Source organism: Lissotriton vulgaris, chromosome 12 (genome assembly GCF_964263255.1).
Source record: "Lissotriton vulgaris chromosome 12, aLisVul1.2, whole genome shotgun sequence".
Classification (NCBI taxonomy): Eukaryota; Metazoa; Chordata; class Amphibia; order Caudata; family Salamandridae; genus Lissotriton; species Lissotriton vulgaris.
In genome coordinates, this window is record NC_141700.1 from 348,191,798 (window position 1) to 348,218,287 (window position 26,490).

A 26,490-nucleotide genomic window follows, 5' to 3' on the forward strand; every position below is an offset into this window, starting at 1 on the left:
CTCCCCGCTGTTCCCGGAGAATTCTGCCTGCTCCAGAGGACCCCCTGCTGCTCCGATGGTCTCTCGGCTACTCTGGAGGTCTCCTGTCCACACTCGAAGACTCCTAGCTGCGCTTGGAGTCTTTTGCCTGTTCCCGAGGTCTTCGTCTTTATTCAGAGGTCTTCACGCTGATCTGGATGTCTCCCAACAGTTCCTGAAAATCCTGATTGCTGTTGAGGTCTCCCGCCTTCTCTGACCGTCCCTCGCCCCCTCGGGAGGTCTCCCGCCCACCCTGAAGTCTCCTAGCTGCGTTTGAAATCTCTCGTCTACTATGAAGGTCTCCCGGCTGCTCTGAAGGTCTTCCGGCTGCTCCTGGAGAATCCTGCCTGCTCAGGAGATCTCCAGCCTGCTTCTCGAGTCTCCCGCCTGCTCTGGAGTTCTTCCGCCTGGTCTGGGTGTGTCCCGCCTTCTCTGAAGGTCTCCCCAAGCTCAGAAGTAGTCCCGTATGCCCCGCTGGTCTCCCGCATGCTCCTGGAGTCTATCCGGCTCCAGAGAAGTCTCCCTCCCGCTCCCGGAGACTCTCGCCTGTTGCCCGCGGGTGCTCCCGGACAGAGCCTCCTCCCCCGGTGACCCGCAGCCATGCCTGTGGCGGATGTGTTTCTCGGACCGGTGAACGGCTCTTGTGTGAACGGCTGCCTGGCGGGGGCGGCGGAGCGGGGACTTCAGCACCACGGACAGTTCTCCCCGGCTGTGGCAGTGCTGCTGGCCGTGCTCATGGCGCTGCTGGTGCTGGCCACGGTCCTGGGCAACGCGCTCGTCATCCTCGCCTTCGTGGTGGATCGCAGCCTGCGGACCCAGGGCAACTTCTTCTTCCTCAACCTGGCCATCGCAGACTTCTTAGTGGGTAAGGCTGTGCTAAGCGGCGCAAAGAGTAAATAACAGTGTAAAGTGCCAACTGCAGGGCAGCACTTTGGGGATAAGTAGTACACAACTGCTTCGAAAAGGAAAACCAAGGAGGGAATAAGTCAATGCTTAATTTGGTCCGGCGCTTGCCATCCACCTAATTCTTTGGGGACCTGACTTATTTTTTATTATCAGACTTGGGTTAAAAAAACAAGAGAGGAAAAAAGAGCACACAGAGGTTTAAGAGAAAGAAAAGGACACAGTGGCAAAGAAAAAGAAGTAGGAATACCGAGAACTTGCAAGAGTGAGGTGAAGAGGCGGGAAGCATAGAGTGTGGTGAAAGAAGGAGTATGAAGGTGGAGTTGCACACATGAAGCTATAATTAGTTATCTCGAAGTTCGGTACCAGCGACTCCTAAGAAAACCTTTGGGCCCCCACCCTTTTGTTATTTATTAGTTGCTTCTTTATAAATGCATTATATATTTATTTCCTTATTTTACTCAGCCCGCATAGGTCAACACCACCCAACAGATGTAAGAGGGTATAGTGCAGCTACAGCTGTTACCAAATACATAGCATTGCCCAGGATATAAACACCGCAAAGACAAGCTGCAGAAAATAAAAGCTGGCGGAAATTGAATATTAAACAGGTATAATTAAAGGAAAAACGCACTAAGGGGGGGGGGGGCTAAACCATAAAGGTAATGGCTTGAAAATAAACATCAGGAGTGATCACATCTAACATGCTGATGATTAACAGCTCAGCTGCTGTTCAGAACGCCTTGAATCACAACAATTAGTCCAATTCATTAGGTACGCCAAGCCATATAAAAACAGAGATTTTATGAGGCATGGTTTTGGCTGTAATTACATTGCGTGTTTGACAAGATGCCAGCCAGGTAGGGGGGCACACACGAGCCTGCATGAGTTTGTGATAAATAGCAGATGTGCAGAGTGTAATATGCTCTTTATTACCATACCTGCCAACTGCCACAGTGTCACTGTGTGACACACATATCTGCTCCTTCGGGCACAGTCACCCAGTGAGGAGCAGATATCACACGGTGGCAGGGAAAACAAGCTGAAAACCACTGCAAACAGGGATTTCTTTTTCCGAGGGTTTGGACTGTTGAAATCCATTAGGTCAGCACCAGCCTCAGCAAGCTTTTTCTATGGTTTTAGAGGAGGGTGATTGGGGGTGGGGTGAGGGTAAAAAGGGCCTCTCAGGTGCTCCAGCAGAGACAAGGCCCGCCCCCTCCTCACACTGTGAAGTTTCTATTTTAGTTGGCAGGTATGAAAAAACAATATTGTAAATAGTGTGTGTCTTGTAAAGCGCACTGCTACCCGGAGGCGTCCTGGCGCTATAGACCGCTGGGGAACCCGTCCTGGCTTTCCCTGTGAGATGCTCCCTCCTGGGTATCTCCAAGGTGAAACCAGGCATCCCCAGCTTTTGTGGTGGCCGTTGTGGAGATGAGGCAAGCTAATGCCCAGAGTTGCCGAGTGTGATCCCTTGTTAGAGTAGGCACAGTGGCGAGAATGATCAAGTCCGCTGACCCTGGTTCACGACCCTGCCGCGTTGGGAATTGAACCCTGGTCCCAGGCCGTCCTCTGCTTCCGGGTCTGCCACCTCTAACCAGTGAGCCATACCACTCCACTCAATATAGCACAGACTTGATCATAGGTAGATCAGTTTTCCAAATGTTGACACGTAGATGAAGCATACAAACAGCCAACACATGTTTCATTGTTAGCAGGGAGCCACGCACATATGGACCACTACAGAAGACCTCGGTCTTCCTAGAGGCTTGGCACACTAGTCTCTGCTCGTCTACCATAATGAGTTTTCTAGCTCACCTGCTACTGGGAGTGATTACCTGACATACTTGCAAGCTAACTCTGTTCTTTCGCGGATTCTTACAGGTATGGAAAATACATCCTTGAACCCCTATACATTGACAAGATAAGGGTGTTCTTACTGATTTATTTCTGCATTCGGACATTACCTTGAGCCTTGAGAAAGTCGTATAACGACGAAACACGTGTCGGCTGTTTGTATGCTTCATCTACGTGTCAACATTTGGAAAACCGATCTACCTATGATCAAGACTGTGCTATATTGTTTTTCCATCCATTGCTCATTTCTGGAATTACATTTGTTACTGACTAATGATAGTCAGTTGTAACTATTTGTTGTGCTGCGCTCCGTTTGTTTGAATTTTCATAATTGATGTGGATGGAGGAAGTTTTCTCCATGTACTGAGTAACACTGTAGGCGGCACAGTGTTTGCATCGAGCACGCCAGACGACACAGTGAGGTTTACGGGTGCGAACTTAACAGAGGTGCTGGCTGTTTCCTCTGACACCACTGCCATCTTTTTGTATTTTAGTTGGCAGGCAGGGGCGGCTCTAGGGTCATGGTGGCCCTGGGCAGGGAGCGTAGGTAGGGGGTCCCGGAAGAGGGGTCCGGGTGGGGCAGAGCGCGAAGGCCAGTAAAGAGGGGGGTGTCAGGGTGTTTAGAAGTGGAACTGAGCCGGAGGCCGCCAAATCCCTGCCAGGGGCCGCCACACAAATATGTATCCATCCTCAGAGGATACATATATTAAGGATATATATTGGTGTGGTGGCCCCTGGGGTTTCGTGGCCCTGTGCAGGTGCACAGCTTGCACATGCCTAAGGCCGGCCCTGTGGCAGGTATGTATAACTATTGCTCAGAGTGGGGCGGGCCATGGCTCACAAGAGAAGCACTGAGGTAATCCTTACGCCCCTCCCTCAACAACGCTAATTGTTCAATGGGGTCTGAGAGGTAGACAAAAGTGTTTTTCTCCTGTCAGTTGTGCAGGATGCCAAGTTGCTTGACTGCAGTGAACTCATTTGTCCACCAGGAAGTGCCACAGCTAGTGGGCCAGGGAGGGCAGGGTGTGGATGCCTGGAGTGACAAGATCTGTGTCTGTAAACCAAGCTCCTCAGTCTGGTATGGGGAGTTGGTAGGCAAGATCAGATCGAGGAGCATGAATCCATTCTAGGGAATTTCTCGTGGACCTGGCTGAAAAACTTTGGACATACTTGTCTTCTGCCTAAATAGATTTTAGCCCTCATAATGGGACTTCATAAACCATACTCAATTTACTTATCTACATTCAGACCTGCCTTAAACTTCCAGTACACCATTTCCTAAAAAATGTATGTTAGGATGGAAAAGAGATGAACGCCACAGTCTTTTCAGTTTTCGTATTCGCACGATGTATAAGACAACGGACAATTCACAAATAAAGAGTTTACAAGGTACAGATGCTGGCTCTAATATGATGAAGCATTTTCAAATAATGAATGAATATAATAAACATATTGAATGTGTTTTACATTTCAAATGATGGTGTCATTTAGGGCTGGGGGAGGGGGTTGTGTTTTGGTTAGTATTTGATCTCTCTCCCCTGGGCCTGAAGGGGACTAAGCACTGAATAGGGGGTGTCATGACTCAGAGCTGACTGTTGAACGTGCTTCTAGAAGCCGGGTTGCCTGGGCAGCCTTGAACTGAGACTGTTCTCCTATTTTCTGACGGTTGGCTACATGCAATCCTCTGTTCCAGGAGAATGTGAGGGGCCCCTGAGAGGGTTTCTCCCACTGTATGTTGCTCACGGCCAGCACCCAATGCGGGAGAGGTGGTAGCAAGGGAGGTTATACTTTTGGTGGCGCTGAGAAAAGAAGGGATTTGTCTAAAAGCTCAACAGGACCCTCACAGATCCACAGGTTGGATCATCCCCTGTGAGAAAGTTCTGACGCCACTCTCAGCCCGGCCCTAGGTTCACGAGCCCGCCTCCATGGAGGTGCAGTGGCGTAGTTAGACCTTTGGCCGCCCGTGGTGGTCCCTGCATGTGTCGCCCGCAGTGACTGCATGTAAGAGTGTGGGGGGGGGGGGGTGTTGCTGGTGATGCCTGCGGCCGCGGGTAAGATCGAGAAGAATCCACAGCCCCCGAAACTCGTGCTGCCCCTGGGCGGACCACATGCTCCCCTTGCTATCCCACTGTGGACGTGTGCAGTAACGTGCTGGGAATGGGGATTCCTCCATCCCCTCCGCAGCTTATAGGCACTCTATCACTTACTCCGTCCTCAGGCTGGTAAGCTAAGTAAAGGAAGCAATCTTCTGTAATCCAGTATAGGGGTACTCCAGCTAAAACATCACAGGCCCACTGGTATCCAGGCAGCCACCTACTCCACGAGGAGGAGCTAGCTGTCCATGGGAGCTATTTGTGAACCGGATCCAAGTCTACCCCCAAATTCTATAATTGAGTTGAGGAGCTCCAGTTAAGTCTCTCTCACTAACTCGGTTGTTAGACATACAGTGGTGACCAACCATGGATCTAGCACATACTACATTGTCAGATGCCCAATGAGTCCAAGCTTTCCACAGCTCCAGGACATTTTTAATCATATCTGAGTCTATAGAGTTGGGCATGCACCACGAAGGTCATGGAGATGCTGCCCACCAGTGGTCAAGTCAAGGTAGTGCAAACTCATCCTAGATCTTCTCCAGCTTCTAGACTGAGGAACCCTGGCCACTCGACAGACCTCATGAAGTGCAATCATCCTACAGGTTTCTGACGGTGCGAAGGGCGAGAGTATGGCAACAGCGGATGCTCCTTCCTGGTTTCGCACATTCTCCTGCACAGATAACTCATCACTCTTGCCGGTGAGAAACTGCCAGAACAACTTTTCTTCAAACATAGCAAGTCTCTTCCCTGCAGGCTTTCATCTCATTGGTCTCCTACAGGCACTGCCAGTCACACAAGTCCCCAAACTAGATGTTGCCATGGACACACCTCCTGTCACTTCAGTGATACAAGCTGCTTCATCCTCAGGCTCACTAGCTTTACCACTCCAGAAGGAATCATCAGCTTACTGCAGAGAGGGAACAATAATACCATCACAAGGACCTGATTATGAGTTTGGTGGTGCGGGAGCAGGCTGCCACGCCACCCCCTGTCCCACACTTCCAAACCGCACCACCGGCAGCCCACCAGATTATGAGTTATATTTAGGTCTGGCGGGTGGTCCTTTGGCGTTCCCATGGCGGTGCCTCTTAGCAGGGCCCTGCAGTGGGAACGCCAAAGCCTGTTTCTGCACCACATAGACTGTGCAGTCCATGCCATTAAGGAAAGGAGGTGCTTGCAGGCAGGGGGGTCCACCATGGGTCCCCCTGCATGCATCCTCAGGCCATGAGGGAACAGGGGGCCCTGTATGGCCCCCTTAGTGTCCTCACTGCGCAGGTTTCATGGCATGCTCACCGCCATGAAATCTGTGGCAGTGAGGAGACTCGTAATATGCTTGGCAGTGTTGCAGCGGCACCACCAGCATATTGCGGCCCTGAGACCACCACCCCAGGGATCGCAGATCTCTGGATGTTGCAGCGTCCTATGGCAGTCGGGTCACTTGTGTGGTGGTCCCCAACTACCACCCCGAGTTTGGCAGTCCTCATAATTAGGCACATAGCCTCCTGTAGGGTAGAGGTCTTGTTCTATTGAAATTGAAAAGTACATTTCCACCTCCTTTGCCTGCTGCATGGATGCACTGAATGGGTGTTAGAAGATGTGTGCAACCTTCTCTCTAGTGGGCACTAATCTCCTCTCGTAACACTGTTCTGGCTACACTGAGCTTTTTCCTTTGCTCCCTCAGGTGGCTTCTGCATCCCTCTCTACATCCCTTATGTGCTGACAGGGCACTGGAGGTTCGGGAAGGGCTTGTGTAAAGTATGGCTGGTGATGGACTACCTGCTCTGTACAGCCTCGGTCTTCAACATCGTCCTCATCAGTTTTGACCGGTTCATCTCTGTGACCAAAGCGGTAAGATCTAATCAGCCTGTATGTGTCTATCTTTCTATCTGTCTGCCTATCTGCTTATCAAAACACATGACAAATTACACTTTGTTAAATCTATTTTAAGGGCAGTTGTAAAACTCTGAAGCATGCCATGAACTAATGACGTCAGCACTTAACATACAAGTCAACAGACCGGGGTCGGACTGGCCTGTAGGGCAATCAGGCTGTGCCCAATGGGCTGGTCTGACAGATTAGTGTATGGGCAGGTTTTTTGGCAGTTGGTGGACAAGTTATTAGGTCTGCTATGCCGGTTACAGCTGTTTGTTTGCCTGATATTACCTTGAAAACAAGGAGAGCAGCTCAAACAGTCCAAAGAGACAGAGCACCTAAATTGACAAGCAAATAAAAAGATTCCCTTTGGACTAAACAGTTTCGAATTACTCCACTCAAAATCAATTGTCAGTCACTGTTATATTTCATACATGGAACACCTTCATAAGGAATACAGAAAAACAATAATTTAAAAAAATATACATTTAATAAAAATTCAAGATAAAAATTCACAATGTCAAAACATTAGTTTAAGTACATAATAAAAACATGTCAGGAATCACAGAATTCCCTCTAATCACGAAGGACAGACAAATCCTACAATACATTCATCCTACATGGAACGATACATAGTACATAGTTATGGCAAAACTCAAACACTACATGGAAGGATCATAGATAAGGCAAATCAACTGTGCCTTTGCAGGGTCAATTCGAGACAGTTGTAAACAAGCCAAGGGGCAATAAAATCTGGCCTCTGTATTTCTTGTCCCAATTCAAATTTGACAACGATGTATGCGTCAACGCGTTTCGGTGGGACCGACTTGATAATGCCACCTTCTTCAGAACTTGGGTAAGTAATATTCCTTCCTTTACTTTCTTAAATTCAATGCGTATATCTTAATTTGACTCCTAACGTCTCATATATTGGGGAGATCCGGTTAGTCAAGGCCGAATACACGTTAAGAATACACACTCCTTAACAATTGTATATGAAGGGTTTCAATTGCCTTTGTGTTAAATAACGCATCTGGTCTTAGAATAAATAGAGAGACTTTCTTATTCTGCAATCCTTTGGGTGTATCTTTGCCGGCGAAGATACGCAGTGCACGGAGGTGTTTTACAACATTATGGGAGCTTATCGAGCCCAAGTTTTTTTTAAAAGAAGAAAAGCGCAAATAATAGCCTACATTTGAACGACTACAGTGCTACTGATAGCTGTGACAACACCACATATATTTAAGACTTTTGATTCACACCCAAAGGATTGCAGAATAAGAAAGTCTCTCTATTTAATCTAAAACCAGATGCGTTATTTAACACAAAGGCAATTGAAAACCTTCATATACAATTGTTAAGGAGTGTGTATTCTTACTGTGTATCTGGCCTTGACTAACCTGATATTCCCAATTTATGAGACAATAGGAGTCAAATTAAGATATACGTATTGAATTTAAGAAATTAAAGGAAGGAATATTACTCACCCAAGTCCTGAAGAAGGTGGCATTATCAAGTCGGTCCCACTGAAACGCGGCGACGCGTAAATTGTTTTCAAATTCGAATTGGGACAAGAAATACAGAGTATATGAAAGGCAACAACTTAGGCAATTGCAGTTGGATTGTCATATAGAAAATCCACAGATAGGAAGAAACAGGTGTATTTCACGTTCTATAGTTTATTAATATTCTCATTTAAAAAGACATAAAATACATTTTACACAGAAGTATATTCTTCTGCAACAACATATCAATTTACTTCAACAAAGAAATATCAGTCACAGAATTATACAAAAACAGTTAAATTAAGAAATGAATTAAAAAGCGGCACAATTCACGACGCGCATTTCGGCGACCAGCGCCTTCTTCAGGAGTAGCCACGTACTACCTACAGATAAAACATAATATATATAAAAAAAGGATATCATATAATCATTCGAACACTAAAATACAAATACATTGTTATTACATCATTCATTTTTCAATTTATCAACATTTATAACAAACCATTCCAACCTCTCTTTATATGACAAGCCGTTATAGAATTATAATAAAAAACAGAACATGTTCACAATAATATTTATTTCATTGCTCATTTTCAATATGGGCCTCCATAAAGGGAAAAGTGCAAAAGGTAAGATTCGCTTCACACAGTGAATGATATTTTATTATAGAGGTCACAAAATTATCAGGAGACCAGGTCTTATAGTGTCAACCTACAGCAAGTACATCCATACTTACAGTATTATCAGCTCAACAGGATACGGAGCCAGTAATCCTTCTTTTAAGACAGATAGCTAAAAAGGGGGGGATAAGTACAATACTCTGAGCACATGCATGTTAAAACTATAGTGTAAATTTCGTGTGAGGTATAATTGGGAACTTACAATGAATAATATCTCAGTTTCTAATATATATCTTCATCCGCAAAACTTCATATTTTTACAGATTTCTACTTTTAGTCCAGCAACTTCTATTGCGATGTTACAATGTCTGATGAAAAAACAAGATTATAAAACCTCGTTAATATTTAAAACAGCAAGGAGATGGATGGACCACTATTATCTGAATATGGGGGATACCTTTTTAGAGAGAATTCTGGAAAGAGGAACTTTATGGTCGTATTTTGATTAGTAGTTTTCCAGAACGCCAGTTGCCTAGATTTAAGTTGAAAAACATAATATTAAAAATTATATGCTAATATCTCTTGACGTCTTCTTAACTTCATTGGAAATAATATGAATATACATATGAACCCTCAATGTAGGGGGAGTAACACCTATATATTGACATTTATTGATGAAAAGCATTTAGAGTGGAAACAAATATTTAAGACCGAAATGACAGTACCAAGTTCACAAGGATGTATATACACTATTGTTTGTTACGAGAAAACTGGCCTCCTTTCGGTATTGCTGATTGCATGATCGCAGCTGCAATGAAGGCATATATTTTTGTATCAGGGAGGGTAGACAATGCTCCCAAAGCAAGAAAATAGGTATAATATCACTTGATACTCAATTCATTTAAGAAAGAAATATGTAAAAGACAGCGGAGGATACAAATTTGTCAAGACTAACAGCCAGATTCATCAATGTCAAATTCTGCGATTTCTAAATTGCGATAAAAAGCGAATCGCAATTAAGAAATCGCAGAATGGCATTCATGAATATTTGCGATAAAAAAAAGCGATTCGCAATCGGCCACAATCGCTGATTGCGAGAACCCAAAAATCGGTAAATATTTGCAGAATCGGCCGATACCCGTGTTGAAATTGCGATCTCGCAGTTACCGAAATCGCAAATTGCGATCTCGCTAATTGTGAGATCGCAAAAACGGGAAGTCACATCCTGAGCACAGTGATGACATCACAACCAGGAAGTAGGCAGGTTCCACCCTCATTCAGCAGTGAGAGCCTGAAGTGGATGCAGCAGTGCCAGAGCTCCCCTCCAGAGTGCCAACAGGAGAAAACCAGGAGACACCCCAGTGGCCAGCATGTCACATGAAGCTGCAGGTGGAACTTCCAGTGGAAGAAAAAGAAAAATTAAATTTTCTGAGCAAGAGCTCGAATTTTTGATCGAAGGAGTCTGCAAAGACCACAATCGGCTCTTCGGTAAAGACTCCAGAAGGGTGCCTGAGGCCGATAAAAGGCGAATATGGTTGCGCATCCGCGCAAAGGTTAACTCTGTGGCGGTGACCCAGCGCTCCGTGGACGAGCTCAAAAAAAGGTGGTACGACCTGAGAGGGCGGGCAAAGTAGAAGATTGCTGAGAGGCTGGGGGAGCGTGTTGCAACAGATGGAGGGGAGCCCACTGTCCCACCAAACACACCACTCGAGGACCGAATGGAGGTCACCATAAATCCACAGGCATGTGTGGGTGTGATCCAGCTGGACTCCTCCCAACCCACCCATGACACACAAGGTAAGTGCCATGCGACTGCGACCCCCTGTCCCCTAACAATGTCCATGACTCCAGAGCATTCCATTTAAAACCCCAGTCATGCAGCCAAAGCACACACCTAAAGCGCAATTGCATTGTGGGACATGTAGTCTGACCACAATTACCATCTAGCCCCATAAAGCCAGACATGTTTAGTGAGAGTCAATCCTGCAGCGAGTCAGGGAATGGTAGTCTGCATGCATGTAGGAAGCCTAAATGTGGAAGAAACATGTCACTAATCAACGTCCACTTTACATCACAGGTGGCGCTGAAGTCCCCAGCACAGACAGCGATGCCCTGCTAATTGAGGATATCACAGAGGACACAGAGGAAGACACACATCTATCCCCACAGCCCGGACCATCAGGGCAAGCAGCCGCACCAGCGGTCATTCCACCACCTGCTCCTGTGGACAGTGCCACCCCTGCGCCAACAGGCGCTGCTGTACCACAGCGCGGCACTCAACCACCAGTGGGGCCTGCAACACCAGCAGCAGTTCGCCGACCAACCCACCGCCCTGCGGCTCTGAGGAGCCAGTCAAGTGGACTGGTGAGGGAGCAGCGCAATAACAATTCCCGCGCTGGCAGGGGACCAAACGTGCGGCCAGGTGGGCTCTCCATTGAGCGCCATATGCTACATGTGCATCAAACACAGGCCCGTCATCTTGCGGCTATCCACCTCCAACTTAACAAGACCGCCCAAAATGTAGCACAAATGTCAGACCGCATGGAGAGGATGACAGCTGCTATGGAGGCCAACACACAGGCCATGAACAGCCAGCGCGACCTCAACCGCCGCAGACACCGGCAGCTGCTGACCCGCCTGTCAGCATACACGTGGTCCAACTACATTATAGGCAACGTGACCTCCCAGCTCTCGCGACGCTCCTTGACCATGCAGATCCAAATGGTCCAGTGCTGTCAGGACGTTGCGAGAGCTCTGGAGCAGGTGTCAACAGCTGTACAGGCCATGCACGTACCGGCCATGGCCAGGTGGGGGGGTGATGACACTAGTGAGGCTACTTCCAGCCATAGTAGCCAGTCCGTGCCACCGGTGGTAGCACCCCGCCGCAGCAGCAGGCCCTCTGCTGGCTCATGGCCGAATCAGGAGGAGGAAGTTGAAAGGAGGTTGGGAGCATCTGCCCGGAAGCGGCATTGAACATTTGAACATTTACATGAGGGGCCTTGCTGCTTCTACAAGCATGCCCTCCTGAAGAACAGACATATGACGCAATATGTCATTCATGTACCAGTTTGGGGAATCCCCACTTTATTGTGCTGTAACAATAACAAATATTCAGTCTAACTTAATCTGACTCATGTCATTATTAATGTTGTCATGCATGAGTGAAGTAGTGGGTGTGGGGAGTGGGTGCACTAGAAATAGTTCATGCAGATTTGGTTACGGCGCCTGTGTCCTTCTGCAGGATTCTCCCCGCGTGCGTGACGCACATGTGCAGGTGGTCAGTTGTCCCCTTCCAACTCACTGCCAGAGATGTCTACAAGTATCCTGAGCTTGGTAGCAATGTTGTGGAGGATTGCACACACGGCCACGATGTGGCTGCAGACCTCTTGCTCGTATTTGATGGCCCCACCAGTTTTGTGTAGTATGCGGAATCTGCTCTTCAAAAGGCCAAATGTCCTCTCAATGCAATTTCTTGTGCGTATGTGTGCTGCATTGTAACGCCGTTGCTGTGGTGTTGCAGGGTTGAGGTATGGGGTGAGGAGGTACTCACGGAGAGCGTAGCCACTGTCACCTGAATGAGAGGAGCAGAGGGTGAGTGCCTGTGCTGCGCAGCTACATTATTACAGTGTAACATTGTGGGGCATGTGTACTTACCTAGTAGGTGTCCTTCACCAAAGTCTCCCCTGGCCAGTCGTGTGTGAATGCCGCTGTGCCGGAATATGAAGGAGTCATGTGTGCTCCCAGGGTACTGTGCCACTATGTCCGTGATGATTGTCTTTGCATTGCACACCATCTGGATATTGAGAGAGTAGTAGGACTTGCAGTTGCGATACATGTATTCCGTTTGTGCTGGTGGGCAGATGTGGATGTGGGTACAGTCAATGCATCCTATTATATGTGGAAATTGTGCTACGTTGTAGAATTGTAGCTTGGTGTCATTCAAGTCCTGTTGGCTGGTGGGGAATGCGATGTAGTGGTGTAGCCGGGTCAGCATGGCCTCCAGGAAACTCCTTAGGCAGTGGGACATGGTGGGCTGCAACAGCGACTATCCCCTGGAAGCTTCCGGAGGCCAGAAGGTGCAGGCTGCACAATACTTGGACATGTGCCGGCACGGCATTGGTCCTCTTTGTTGGGTGCTGCATCAGGGGGTCTAGGTCCTGGATTAGCTTGATGATCATTGGCCCATTCAGGCGGTACTTAGCGTATATTTGCTCCTTGGTTTGGCCCAGAAGGGTGACCCGCAGGCGGAATATCCGTTCCTGGATCCTACGTCTGTTCCATGCTGCTCGCTGAAGCCTTCGCCGCCTGACCACCATGTAGAGTCCTGGCATTGTGAGAGTCCTAATGCTCCAGCTGCATGTCCTTAAGTGTGTTTGGTCAGGCCTACACCTGTTGGTACTTAGTAAACGTTTTTTCAATTTTTTTTTCCTTACTGGTTACCACCTGGTTTGGGTTCTCCTTAAATTGAGCGTCACAAATAGTGATTTTCAGGATTTTCGCATTTTGTGATTTTTCATGAATAGCGATTTTTTTTGCGATTTCGCAGATTAATTTGCAGATTCAATGGTTTCTCGCAAATTCAGAATCACTAATGGGCTTCTTCCAGGATTCTGCGAATTTATTTGCGATATCGCAATTTTTCAATGGCAAAATCGCAATTTTTGGGATTGCACTGTCATGAATTCCTTTTCATCAAATTGCGAATGCAATTGCTTTTTTGCAGATATTGGGATCGCAATTTGGCTTCATGAATCTAGCTGTATGTCACTGCCTCACAGTACGACGAAAATTATGTATATCGAAGAAATGGCGAATTACCTGGTAGTTTTAAATTTTACGATATGCCTCCGGATAATTTAGAAGATAAAGAATGCGCTCATATACAATTGTAAGGAGTGTGTATTCTTACCGTGTATCTGGCCTTGACTAACCGGATCTCCCCAATTTATGAGACAATAGGAGTCAAATTAAGATATACGTATTGAATTTAAGAAATGGAAGGAATGTTACTCACCCAAGTCCTGAAGAAAGTGGCATTATCAAGTCGGTCCCACCGAAACGCGGTGACGCGTAAATTGTTTTCAAATTCGAATTGGGACAAGAAATACAGAGGCCAGATTTTATTGCCCCTTGCCTTGTTTACAACTGTCTCGAATTGACTCTGCAAAGGCACAGTTGATTTGCCTTATCTATGATCCTTTCATGTAGTGTTTGAGTTTTGCCATAACTATGTATCATTCCATGTAGGATGTATGTATTGTAGAATTTGTCTGTCGTTCGTGATTAGAGGGAATTCTGTGATTTCTGACATGTTTTTATTATGTACTTAATCTAATGTTTTGACATTGTGAACTTTTATCTTGAAGTTTTATTAAATGTCTATTTTTTTAAATTATTGTTTCTCTGTATTCCTTATGAAGGTGTTCCATGTATGAAACATAACAGTGAGTGACTGTATTGTTTTTGAGTGGAGTAATTTGAAACTGTTTAGTCCAAAGGGAATCTTTTTATTTGCTTGTTCCTGATATTACCTCAAACATTTCCTGCAGCAAACACAATGCATGAAGTCTCCCATACATTACACAATGCCCATACAGAGTGTCTTTACAAGTTCAAAAGTGGTCTGATTTGCAAATTTTTTAGCTCTCTGGTTTGCTAATGGAAGAAACTTTTTTTGGTGCCTGGACCTATTTTTTGAAGCAGCATGGGCCTAAAAGTGACTGAGTGAAATCTTGTAGATTTCACTCAGCTACTTTTAGGAGGCGTTCCTGCGCCGGAACGCCCCTCCACCCCCCCACCACCATGCACAGAAACGCATACATGTGGCGCAGGGCATTACAACGTGACGCATCTCCCAGATGCGTCACGTTGTAAGTACCCCTACACCATGGAGCAGGATTTGCGCCGCCGCTGTGTCACAAAAGTGACGCAACAGCGGCGTAAATGAGGCGCAAGGGGCTTGTAAATCTGCCCCATGGTTTCTGGAGTCAAAATGGCTTCATTTTAGCTGTCTCCCACCTGAAGTTGCATCTGCTTCTTTACAAGTCAATAGGTGAAACGCATTCTCTCAATTTTATTTCTTCCCATATCTCCCGCTTTTGTGCTCTAAAATATTGGAATGTCTGACTAAAGGAAGAAAGTCTTCAACTCTTTCCTAATGCACCAGAACATTTCAGCGTGGCAAAATCACAGCTCTACGCCCTACGCCGGGTATTATCCCACAATGAAACTATTGCTCCGCTTGCACTTCCACAAACACCAGTGGGAACCTGTTTTTTTGAAAAAAAAATTATTAACAATAAAAATACAGATAAAGCATAACCGAGCCCTGTAGAATACATTATATCCCATATCATAGACACTTCAGACCACCCCTTTCGAGCCACCCATCATCCCTCCCTATCACCCATTTCATGGCCCAATGAAAATGTTTTTGGCTTTACCGCTGCCCCAGGGCATTGGGATCTGGGCCTTCACAGATGTTGTATCTGTATTTGTTCCAGTGTCGCCAAATATTAGCCCATTTTTAAGTTCGTTGAAATAATAGTGCTGTTGCTCCTCTGAAGTGTACTCTTATTGGAATGTGGAGGGAGCGTGCCACGACCCGGATGTGAAGTCGTGATCAGTTTCTGAACCCGCCCCTTTGTTTGTTGTTTCCTTCTCCCATGTAGTGGAGACAGGGAAATAAATGTCCAGCAGTGTGCTGTGTTTGGAACAAAAAAAAACACACATTTTCTGAAGACTAAAAGTGTTGAAGGGATTCTAAGAGAAAAGAACAAAAGCCCCAAGCCTAGGAGTAGAACTTAAAGTGGGTGTGTAGAAGTGTGAGATTTCTTTAACATGGATGAAACGAAGGCGACCAAGCAACTTACCCCCAGCAGCCCCCTGCCCTCCCGCGCGCTGGTGTTTTGCTGCTAGGTAGGTTGGTTGCTGCAGCTGTCAGGCCTCTTGAATAAGGCAGGCTCAGTTCAATGAATATGCGCTTCTAATAGACGCCAGTGGAGAGATTTAAGTGTGTCATATGTTCAAATTTACCAATGGCCTAGATAAGCCACAGCGCTGAGTAGCTTTCAGTGCGAGGAGAACACATTTAGGAAGGACAAATACGAAAGCAGTGCCACCGTGAGTGAGAAAGCATAAAAAGATTGTACTGAAGCCCTGAATGCTGCTTCAAGGAGAAAAGGTTTTATTTGTCTTAGGAGAGAGCCTTTAAAACGAGCAGTCTCTGTGTCCATAGCAACATCTGTCTGCATTACTAGGTGATAAATAATCCAAACAGAACTATAACGATCGGGCAGAATAGACCAGTAAAAGGGTAAAAATACATTTTTGCCAGACTGAAAAACCAAAAGCGAGTTAAAATTTACATTTGCCAGAAGAAAATCGAATAAACCCAGTCCTGCTCGGATTGAATTTTAGACTTGCTTGAGCCATTCAGCTTTCAGGAACTGACTAACCGTGGTGTAGGTGGCGCAGACCGTCCTGTGATGACACTGGGAGGAGGAGATGGGCGCCTTCTGCGTCCTGAAGGATGGGCACTGCACCCTTGGCTACTAGATCTCCCAGGGGCTCCCTTTATAGGGTGAACAGGGTAATTGACAGGATAGATCCTGAGGTACTCCAGAAGGAACTGGCAGGGGAGAAGATCTGAAAATCCCACCTGAAGGCATTGCAACCTTCATATAAGACACAATGATAACAACTCCGGATTTTTCCCATCCATGCAGCTGTGAGATGAAAGGATGAGCAGGAGTGCTCTATGGTCCATAGTATCCAGAGGTGCTGACAGGGCCAGACCTGGAACAGCAACCAGCCTGGCAGATTGCTGGTCGACCGTTACAGGAAGCGGGGGCGGAGGTGCTAGTAAGAAGCATCACTCCCGCTTTTGTTACAGGGGGGCGATATTGCCGCCTCCCAGTGACAAAACCGGCCCACCGGGGAAATGCCCTGTGCCCGCTACGGCCCCAATCAGGCCCTGGCTGCTGACAATCAGCAACTCCATGCACCTCTTGTCCTCAAAATGTCATCAACCGCCTGCAGATTAGCTGTCTCAATCAATCAATCAGGATTTATAAAGCGCGGCTTATCACCCGATAGGATATCCAGCCACTTGCAGGTCTCAGAGGTTTATTCGAATAGCCAGGTCTTGAGGGCCATTCGGAATTCCGAAAGTGAGGTCATGGTCTGGAGGTGCTTGGGGAGGCTGTACCAGGTTTTTGCTGCGATGTGGGAGAAGGAGTATCCTCTACTTCTGCTTTAGAAGATGCGGCGAGTATGGGCAAGTGAAAGGGAGGCAGAGCGTAATCTTCTCGATGATTGGTGGAAGTTCTGGTGGTGGTTAATGTAGGGAGGTCCTTGGTTGAGTAGAACTCTTCTGTACGGGGAGCCAGTGGAGTTTCCTGAGGGGGCAATGTCAAACTCCAGATTGAAATGTCCTGAAGAAGCTGGCTTATACAGTATGATTCTGTAGTTGCCAAGTAATGCCTTTTTAGATTATTTTTGACAGTTACGTAACGTTGCAAAGTACAGTTTCATCAAGTGTAGGTTTCAAAGTAGTATTACTTGAGTGCAGGTTGTAGTTTCCAGTCTTTTGTGAAGTTCACACCTAATGGTTTGTATTCCAAGTTAGTTCGATCCTAACTGACTCTGAAACCTGTGCACCACACTCCATATGACAAAGCTGGAACCTGAGTTGTTCCTGCTTAATGCCATTTTGTCTAATGAACAACCCTGTTCTTCAAAGGCCTTGGCTTTTATGCTCCAAAGGCAATCACCTCCACAGACATTGTGAATGTTAACACTGAACCTTAATGACGATTGTCCTCTTCCTCCACGGATGACGCTCTTGCCTTCCAGCATCTTCTACTTCACAGGATCCACCTGGCAAGAGGACAGCTCTTCCTTCCACCCTATGTTTTTAGGATATGACAGGCTCCTGCTGATAAGTGTGTTCCTCTTCTGTCAGCTCATGACTAGCATGTAAGCCCAGACCTCACACGTGTTCTGAGTGAGAGGGCTCACATGTGCCACAATGCTGTGGCCTTTAATTCGGGGCATAATGTACATTCTCTGGCACTCAGTTGTCTGATTCGCCCCTAACACAGCCATTGCCTGTAACCTGAGGCTAAGTGCTTACGTGGAGTTGTTGACATTTAGTTAAGAGGGGCGCAATTTAGTCCAAGTAGATTTCAATGTGTTGAACAATAATTTAGCCCAGAACAAACCTCGCAAATTTCTTCAACCTAAATCATATATCATTTACATATTCTTTCAAGGGATGTGCCACCAGTATTTGCCCCAAGAGTTAACAGTTTCCTCGCTGAATTAAAAAAGTTTACTCTAGAGCAGAGGTCTTCAAACTTTTGTAGGTTGAGCCCCCCCCAGCTGAATTTCTTTAGATGTTGGGCCCCCCGACCACCTAACAGAAATTTCAGGAATCTGGTACACCATACAATCATCCGCCTACGCGCATATCATGGGCCATATCTGGCAAGTAATGTTCAACACAATAAGAGTGTTTAGTAAAGTGCAGGTTCTGATCTAAAATAAACTTTTTTATGGTTATTACATGAAACAAACACATTTCCCTGCACATAGTAATAGACTCACTTACACCAATCTCATTAAAAAGAAATGAAACAAAACGGTATTTACAAGAATCTCTTGAGGAATTATTCCAGGCCATCAGGGCAAAAACAGAGCTGCCTCTATCAAGGGGCCCCCTAAAGGCTGGATTGCAGTACATGTAAATGTGTCCTTTTGTCATTTAGGACAAAAACCCTGATGGGACACAACAGGCCATACTTGTGTACAGGAGCGCAACTAGACCCGAACTTCAGGTGGGGGCTAATAACACACAGCCATGGCTGGCCCTAGCACTGGTCACACACAGTGCAACAGTCTGTTTTGGCGCCCCTCCTCCATTTCCGCCTCCATTAATTCCCTCGCTGTCACTCATCAACAATGCACCTCATCTCTCTATAGCACCTTTCTGGCAAACATTTCATTTTTTTTATTGCACTTCCCATTGTTTACTCACACTCAGATCTTTGATCTGCATAGTACACGTTCTTTGTAGCAGGCACATTAACCCTCTGCACTATGTAGGTGGCAAGAGCACCCACATGAGTGCACTGTGACCCATGCGACAGTGTGAGAGTAGGGTAAGAGGAGTGACTGCAGGGTGAGTGAAGTGACCATATGAATTTGGGTGAGGGTGTAAGGGCAGAGTGGGACGAATTATTGTACGGTTATTGATGAGCTTATTTGCGTGAAATTCCAGATTGAGCAGTGAGAGGGACAGGTGAGTGAAGTGTCACATGAGTGCAGGTTGAATAGTGTGCTCGTGTGACTGCAGGGTGAGGTACAGGGTGAATAGCGCCAGTGCATTGTGAGTGCAGAGTGATCACTGTGAGCGCAGGGTGAGCGGGTGAATGTTGTGAGTGCATGGTGATCAGTGTGAGTGCATTGTGATCACTGTTAGTGCAAGGTGAGCGTGAAAGTGAATGGCGAGAATGAGGAGCAATCTGTCTGAATTTATGGTGCATTCCCTGACACTTGAAGTAACTCAGCATGTTATTGACTGCAGCATAGGGTTTCAGATATAAGCTAAAATTATTGCTATTATGGCATTACCAGGGATCAGGGTGGAGGAAATAAAATTGCTTATCTTGTAACAAACCTTGGGGCATATCAACAAGGGCCTTATCTCCGCTTTTTTGGATTTAAAAGCCAAAAATGCGGAGATACTATCGCCCTATTTACATGTGGATGCTAACATGCATTAGCGCATGTTAGCGCCCGTTTTCCCGACGCCTGCTTTGCATCTCTAATGAGATGCAAAGTTGGAGTCACTGGGCAGTACTGCTTATAAATTATTGCTGATGTGCACATCGCGATATTTACAAGGAGGCCCATGCATTTTAGCAGATGTTAGTTTTGGGCACAAATCGCGGTTTTCGGCGAAAAACTAACGTCTGCTAAAATGCTGACTTACCTATACTTTACATTGGGGGTGGATTATGCTGATACGGCCACAGGATTGTATCAGCAAGGTTCCCGCCGTTTTCCATGGAACATCGCTGGAAAACCAGCGATGTTCCATTGAAAACACCGCTATCACTGGAATAATTATCGCCATTGCGCTATGCGTTGTTAATACAGCGGTAGCATGGCAATATTGTCCAGCGATAGCCGGCGATAACAAATCTTACCCAAAGCGCAGCCAGCGATAATTATCGCTGCCGCTTAATAATATGCCTGTTCCAGTTTTATAATTAGGGGTGCCAGGTCATTTTTCCGATGTCCCAGGTGATACAAAAATAAGCAGTCACCTAAAGCTGTATTGTCAGCACTTGTCTGTGCATACTTGGAACAGGACATAAATAGAGAGCACTTTTAATTGTGTGCTAGGGCTGCCTGAATGATCCATGACTTATAATAATAAAAGGGGAAAAGGAAGGAAAAGGCACATTACAAAGGAATACATATTTCTTTAATTATAAGCATATTTAATGTCAAGACAAGTAATTTGCAGGCTGTTTAAACTACACATGGCTGGCTGGCATTTTGCTTTTGGCAACTTGAAGCCCTTTTAGCCTGTGGGGCATTGTGTGCCTGCCTGTGTAATTTTAAAATAAAAGTTGTCTCCTTTCTGCTAAGAGCTAACCCTCCCAAGATGGGGTTAACTTCATAGAGCTGAAATGCTTCAGCTGCAGTGGGAGGCATGATGTCTCCTCTGCTGAAACTGAAACAAAGTAACAGTCACTTTCAGCTGCAGCGGGAGGCAAGGAGTATCCTCTGCTATAAAATCTAATGCAAAGGAACAGGACTGTCAGTTCATTTGCTTTAGGTTTTAGCAGAGACTTCCTGCCTTCCACTGCAGCTGAAGTATTTCAGCTCGACCAATTAACCCCCTCCCAGGACGATTACAAGTAACTGTTAACTCTTAACATGACAAAGAACGAGCACATCGTGCCCCATCTGTCTCCCCCTCCCTCCCCCCTCCAACCCTCTGTTACCGGAGTTCTCCCAAGAAACAATTCAATTTCAAATGGTTTGTAGACTTGCGATGCGGGACAGTTAAAGACCAACACAGTTAAGGTTTTATGGTGGAGTGCGCGCCCCCCTTGAGATGGGGTCGCGCCCCCCTGGGGGGTGCGCCCCACAGTTTGAAGAACTCTGCTCTAGAGGATTCTGTGCAAACCATTGTTAGGTGTAAATTTGGATCCCCAAGTGACCGTTGCCCTCCACATGTACTAGCTAATGCACTTGAAATTTAATAAAGTATTTAAAACTTCTGTTGACACAGCCTAGGTCCCCTCTGGTTGGAAGCAAGGTAAGGTTGTGCCTCTCTCGAAGAAAACATCTGCAGATTCTACCATCTTCTCGAATGTTAGACCTATTTCGCTTCTCCCGGCAGCCAAAAAGATACTGGAGAAACGTATTAATATTCAATTATCAGAATATCTGGAGCAACACAAGCTCCTTCATCTGTTCCAGTCGGGCGTCAGACCCCAACATAGTATGAAAGCAGTGCTGTTGAAAGTTCCAGAATCCACTAAAATCTTCATGAACCAGGCTCAGATCACCACCTTAATTCTTTTAGACTTATCAGTGGCCTTCAATACGGAAACTCACATTACACTTCTTCAACGGATGGCGGATGTGGGCATTTTTGGCTCCACATTAATATGGCTACAGTCCATCCTCTGTGATAGAGAACAACCGGTGTCGGCTTCCACCTCATCAGGAAGCACGGCACTTAAGTATGGGTGCCTTAGGGCTTCTTACTTAGCCCCACACTCTTTAATGTGTGCATGGCCCCTTTGGCCACTCTGACCCAGTCAGTAGGGATTAGTATTGTCTCTTATGCGGATGACACACAGTTGGTTTTGTCAATTGAAAAAGACTCTGCTTCCACACAGAAACACTTTAAAGCATGTCTTATCAGTGTTATAAACTGGTTTATACAGAGCTACCTGAAATGCAATTCAGAAAAAACAGAGGTCTTGCCCTTTTGAAGGACAGAACAGGTCTGGTCTAATGATTGGCGGCCTGCAGGTCTGGCTACCCCCCTCCACCATCAACAGTAATTAGGAAATAGGGCATGGAGTTTGATGAAGCTTTATCCATTCACCCACAGATCTTATCAGCATGTCTGATGCTGGCACTTGTTTGGCCCTAATATGCTCACTCTGAAAATACTTAGATTTATTGTTTTTTGAAACTCACAAAACTGTAGTTCAAGCTTTGACCACGGCTAAGGTGAACTACCTTAATAGTGTGCACCTTGGCCTTCTGGACTCTCTAGCCAATCTGTTGCAGAATTTTCAGGATTCTGCAGTCCGGTTAATTCTTAAGGTACCTCGTTGTGTGTAGATATCTTACCATCTAAAACAACTGCACTGGCTGCCTGTGCAAAAGGATACCTTTTCTTAATCACTGTTGCTAGCCCATAAGGCCCTCAATAAGTCTGGTGGTCCAAAATATCCCACAGACAGGTTTTAACAATATACTCCGCCTGGAACCTTGAGGTCATCGGATGCCCACCTGTTTAATATACCCAGGTTCAGGCGTGCCAGGAACAGAGGTTGTTCCTTTCCCTTTCTGGTGGCTAAGGGCTGGAATGACTTACCTTCCGTTCTCCATCAGACCATAACTGAGAAGCAATTTAGGAAACAGGTGAAAAACGGTTTGTGGTAGTACCTTGCTTCTGTAGCACCGGGACGCTCTTTGAAGCAGCTGTTGCAATTTAAAATCACCCAATTTCTTCATACGTTCATTCAACAGTCTTTTTTTCAGAAATGGGAGTATTTTAGCAATTTTCAAAAAGGGTGGTGAGTTTCCTTTAGTAAAACAGGAGTTTGCTATTGAACACAGAGGGACAAGTGCTTTGACTGAAAGTTGTTTTCTGCAATGAGGTCATCAGAATAGTAAGTCAGTGTGAGTGATTTAACAAAACAGGAATGTTTCGTTCTAATTACAGCAAAGTTATCCCAACCTGCAAGGTCATGGAGAATAGCAAAGGGAACTATTACAGAAAAATTGAAATGTTATCCCCCAATGAATTCACTGTAGGTTTTCAAATATCAATTAGATTTCTTACCTGTTTATACAATGCGATAGATGCTGTGGACAGGGTTCAATGCACTGTTGAACTATAAGAAATAAAGGTTTTGATCAGTTACTCATAGACACACTCTGTTGGTTGTAATTAGTGGATTTGGCTATCTTACACTTACTTGTCTTGTCTTGAATTGTCTTTTCAGGACATCATTATAAGTGGCCCAGGAAATGGGCTGCTATTTCAACAATTGCAGTGTTACTGTGTGACCTGTCATTCTTAAGGTGGTCTTCACCCAACTTTTGGCCTGCTTCCCTACACTTTTTGTTGTACCTTTTTGTTGGCCTTAGGTGACATTGGTTATAACAATTCCAAACAAATCGCAAAAGTGCACAGGTCCGTGTCCTTAGTGTTTTTCTTCACGTCTCTTCTTTTATTCAAAATATTTTAAAAAGCCACAGCCGACGTGTTTCGTCCTTCTTCAGGGCTGAAAGTGTAACAAATATATAAACACACATAAATATGGAAAAATAAAAAAGATAACATCTTAAAAAGTACCCACACACGAATCTTTCGTCGTAAGGAGAGTGGGAAGTATATATATATATATATATATATATATATATATATATATATATATCTATATATATAAAACGATATTGACAGAGACTTCACAAAATCACAACAATATATACAAAATATATAACCATGAAGACAGAACTGCTATGTACATAAATTATATCACAATGAGTGACCACATAATCACTAGGTCAAGAAGACATACCATCTTAACTAACATATTTTTTCAAACATTCACATGACTTTACAATTATATACAACACTACTATAAAATATACAGTTCTACATAAATAAATACAAATAACATATATAACAGAAAGAGGTGAGAGAACATACGATGCAGAGAAATTTGTAGAAAGAGTTTGAGAAAGATATGAGCAGTAAGTGATATATCATGCTCAAAAGGGCATAGGATAAGAGCGATGAGTATAAGGATAACAACAAACATATGTTGCATGGAATAAGTAACCAAAATGATGATCTGTTCCCAGAAAAGAAGAAAAGAGAAAGCTGTGCCTAAGGGACACGCAAAGGAGAACCTAAATACGTAAACCATGTTAAAAAAACATTTGTAGCATGGAATAAGTAACCAAAAGTATGATCTGTTCCCAGCAAAAAGGAACAGTTGTACCTGAGAGATACCCAGAGGAGAAGCTAAGTATGTAAACCATGTATCATCAATATACTCACCATAAGGATAACAAGCATTTGCTATTCAATAGGTCTCGCATTAGGAAAGTTTGAGTTATTTGTCTTGTACATGACAATTTTTTTATTTATGTGTTAATTTTCTAAATTATGAAATTAATAGCTTTGTCATTTACAATGCTAATACTTTTATTTTTTGACAATGTGACACCTATAGCATTTTTAATGCAACATGTTTTGTATTTACGTGACTCAGAAGTCTTGATTTTACAAATAACAATGTTTTTTTTAAATAATGAATGCTTAAATAAAAGTTATTGTAATTTATAATGGCAATAGCTTAAACTTTTGTAATTAACTTTTGGGAAGATTATGTTCAGTGTATTTTATTGTGACTAAAATATAAGAACAGAAGGGAAATATCAAATAAAATGTGACATTTGTAATAAAGCTTGAAACATTGAGAGAACATATTTGAACCAGTTGTTGAATGTTTGCACAGATTGATACTGTGGTGGCGCTGAGTGATGTTGTGTGGCGACAAGTGATGCTGTGGCGTTCAGTAATGCTGTGGTAGCGCATAGTGATGTTGTGGTGCCCCTGAGTGATGCTGTTGTTGTGCGATAGAGTGAGGGCAATAGATAGCTAGAGGTAGGGGAAAGATAGATGGTGGAGTTGGAGGGTGGATTCGGAGGGTGGAGTTGGAGTCTGTAGTTATAGTTTGCCGGTGGATTTGGAGTGTTGAGTTGGAGGGTGTAGTTGGATGGTGGAGTTGGAGGGTGGATTTGGAGTGTTGAGTTGGAGGGTGTAGTTGGATGGTGGAGTTGGAGGGTAGATTTAGAGTGTTGAGTTGGAGGGTGTAGTTGGATGGTGGCATTAGAGGGTGTAGTCAGAGGGTGGTTTTGGAGGGTGTAGTAGTACTTGGATGGTGGATTTGGATGGTGGATTTTGAGGGTGGAGTTGGAGGGTAGAGTGGTGGGCGGGTAGAATGGTGGGCAGGTAGAGTGGTGGGCGGGTAGAGTGGTGGGCGAGTAGAGTGTGGGCGCTAGAGTGGTGGTGGATAGGGTGGTGGTGGATAGGGTGGTGGTGGATAGGGTGGTGGTGGATAGGGTGGTGGCGGATAAGGTGGTGGCAGATAGGGTGGTAGTGGATAGGTTGGTAGCGGATAGGGTGGTGGCGCATAGAGTGGTGGCGCATAGAGTGGTAGAGTGTTGTTGGGGAGAGTGGTAGAGTGGTGGTGGTAGAATGCTGAACTGTGTGTGAGAGAGTGTGTGTGTGAGAGAGAGAGAGAGTGTGTGAGAGAGAGAGTGTGGTGTGTGTGTGAGAGAGAGAGTGTGGTGTGTGTGTGAGAGAGAGTGTGTGTGTGTGAGAGAGAGAGTGTGTGTGAGAGAGAGAGAGAGTGTGCGTGAGAGAGAATGTGCGTGAGAGAGAGTGAAGTTTAGGCTTTAGGGATGGGTTGGGGTAAAGGGAGGTAAGGGACATTTTTAGACTTAAGGGGAGGATAGCGGTAAGGGTAAATGTAGTATTATGGGGTGGGTAGCAGTAAAGGGAGGTGTGGGTAGAGTTACGGTTCAGGAGGGGGTAAAGGGAGGTTAGGAGTAAAAAATAAAGGGGTTTCACACAAAAATTAAAAACTCAGATATATAAATATTATATATGTGTGTATATATAAAACCCTAAAAATGTGTGGTAACCTCCCACGATGTAATGCAACCCGTGTAAACGTGGTAAAGGAATGCGTTGTAATGTCTGTGTTCCTTTTAAATAGCAATTATTGAATATTATGCAGATTCTGAATCTACATATTAAAAGGATTCCGATAGGTGGGTGTGATGTCTGGAAGGTAAAAGAAAGCCCTCCTAGCCTACGTAAACGTGCAACCCTGTGACGTGAGGCACTGGAGTGGAGAATCACAGGTGGAGAGTACGAGTTTAAAAAAAAAAATCGCGGCAGCAGTAAGTACGTGGGGAATGCCTTATGGCATACAAAAGTGCAGGGACATTTTAAGGCGAGTTTCATCGTTTTGATATTTGAAGATCTGGCTTCCAGAAATATCACCTTTTTTGCGAACAAGTTACTTCAGATGTGTAAGCCTTTTCAATGTGTGTCCTTGGATCAAACATTGGACTAATCTCATGTTTTAACCACGAGGGGAGTAAAGGTTCAGACAGCCCGAGTTTAACATCAGGAACTTAAAAGGGAAATATAGCAGGGGACAGGTATAAGAAATCTATTTCCTAAACCTTACACAGCAGCACATGTCATATGTGATGCTGCGTTAATTCAACATAGCAAAAGGAAAGACGAGGACGGCCGGCATCGTTTTAATG

General features: G+C 45.1%; 1 protein-coding gene across 1 annotated transcript in view; it reads left to right on the forward strand.

The window, feature by feature from the left end:
- Positions 1–603: 603 nt before the first annotated feature.
- The window catches only part of LOC147674046 (histamine H3 receptor-like), a 97,260-nt gene continuing 71,373 nt past the window's right edge, over positions 604–26,490 (forward strand). The window contains exons 1-2 of the mRNA XM_086946452.1: positions 604–883; positions 6,553–6,719. Of these exons, the coding sequence (XP_086802578.1) occupies positions 619–883; positions 6,553–6,719 (432 nt within the window). The 5' untranslated portion in view covers positions 604–618. The remainder of the gene's footprint in view (positions 884–6,552; positions 6,720–26,490) is intronic.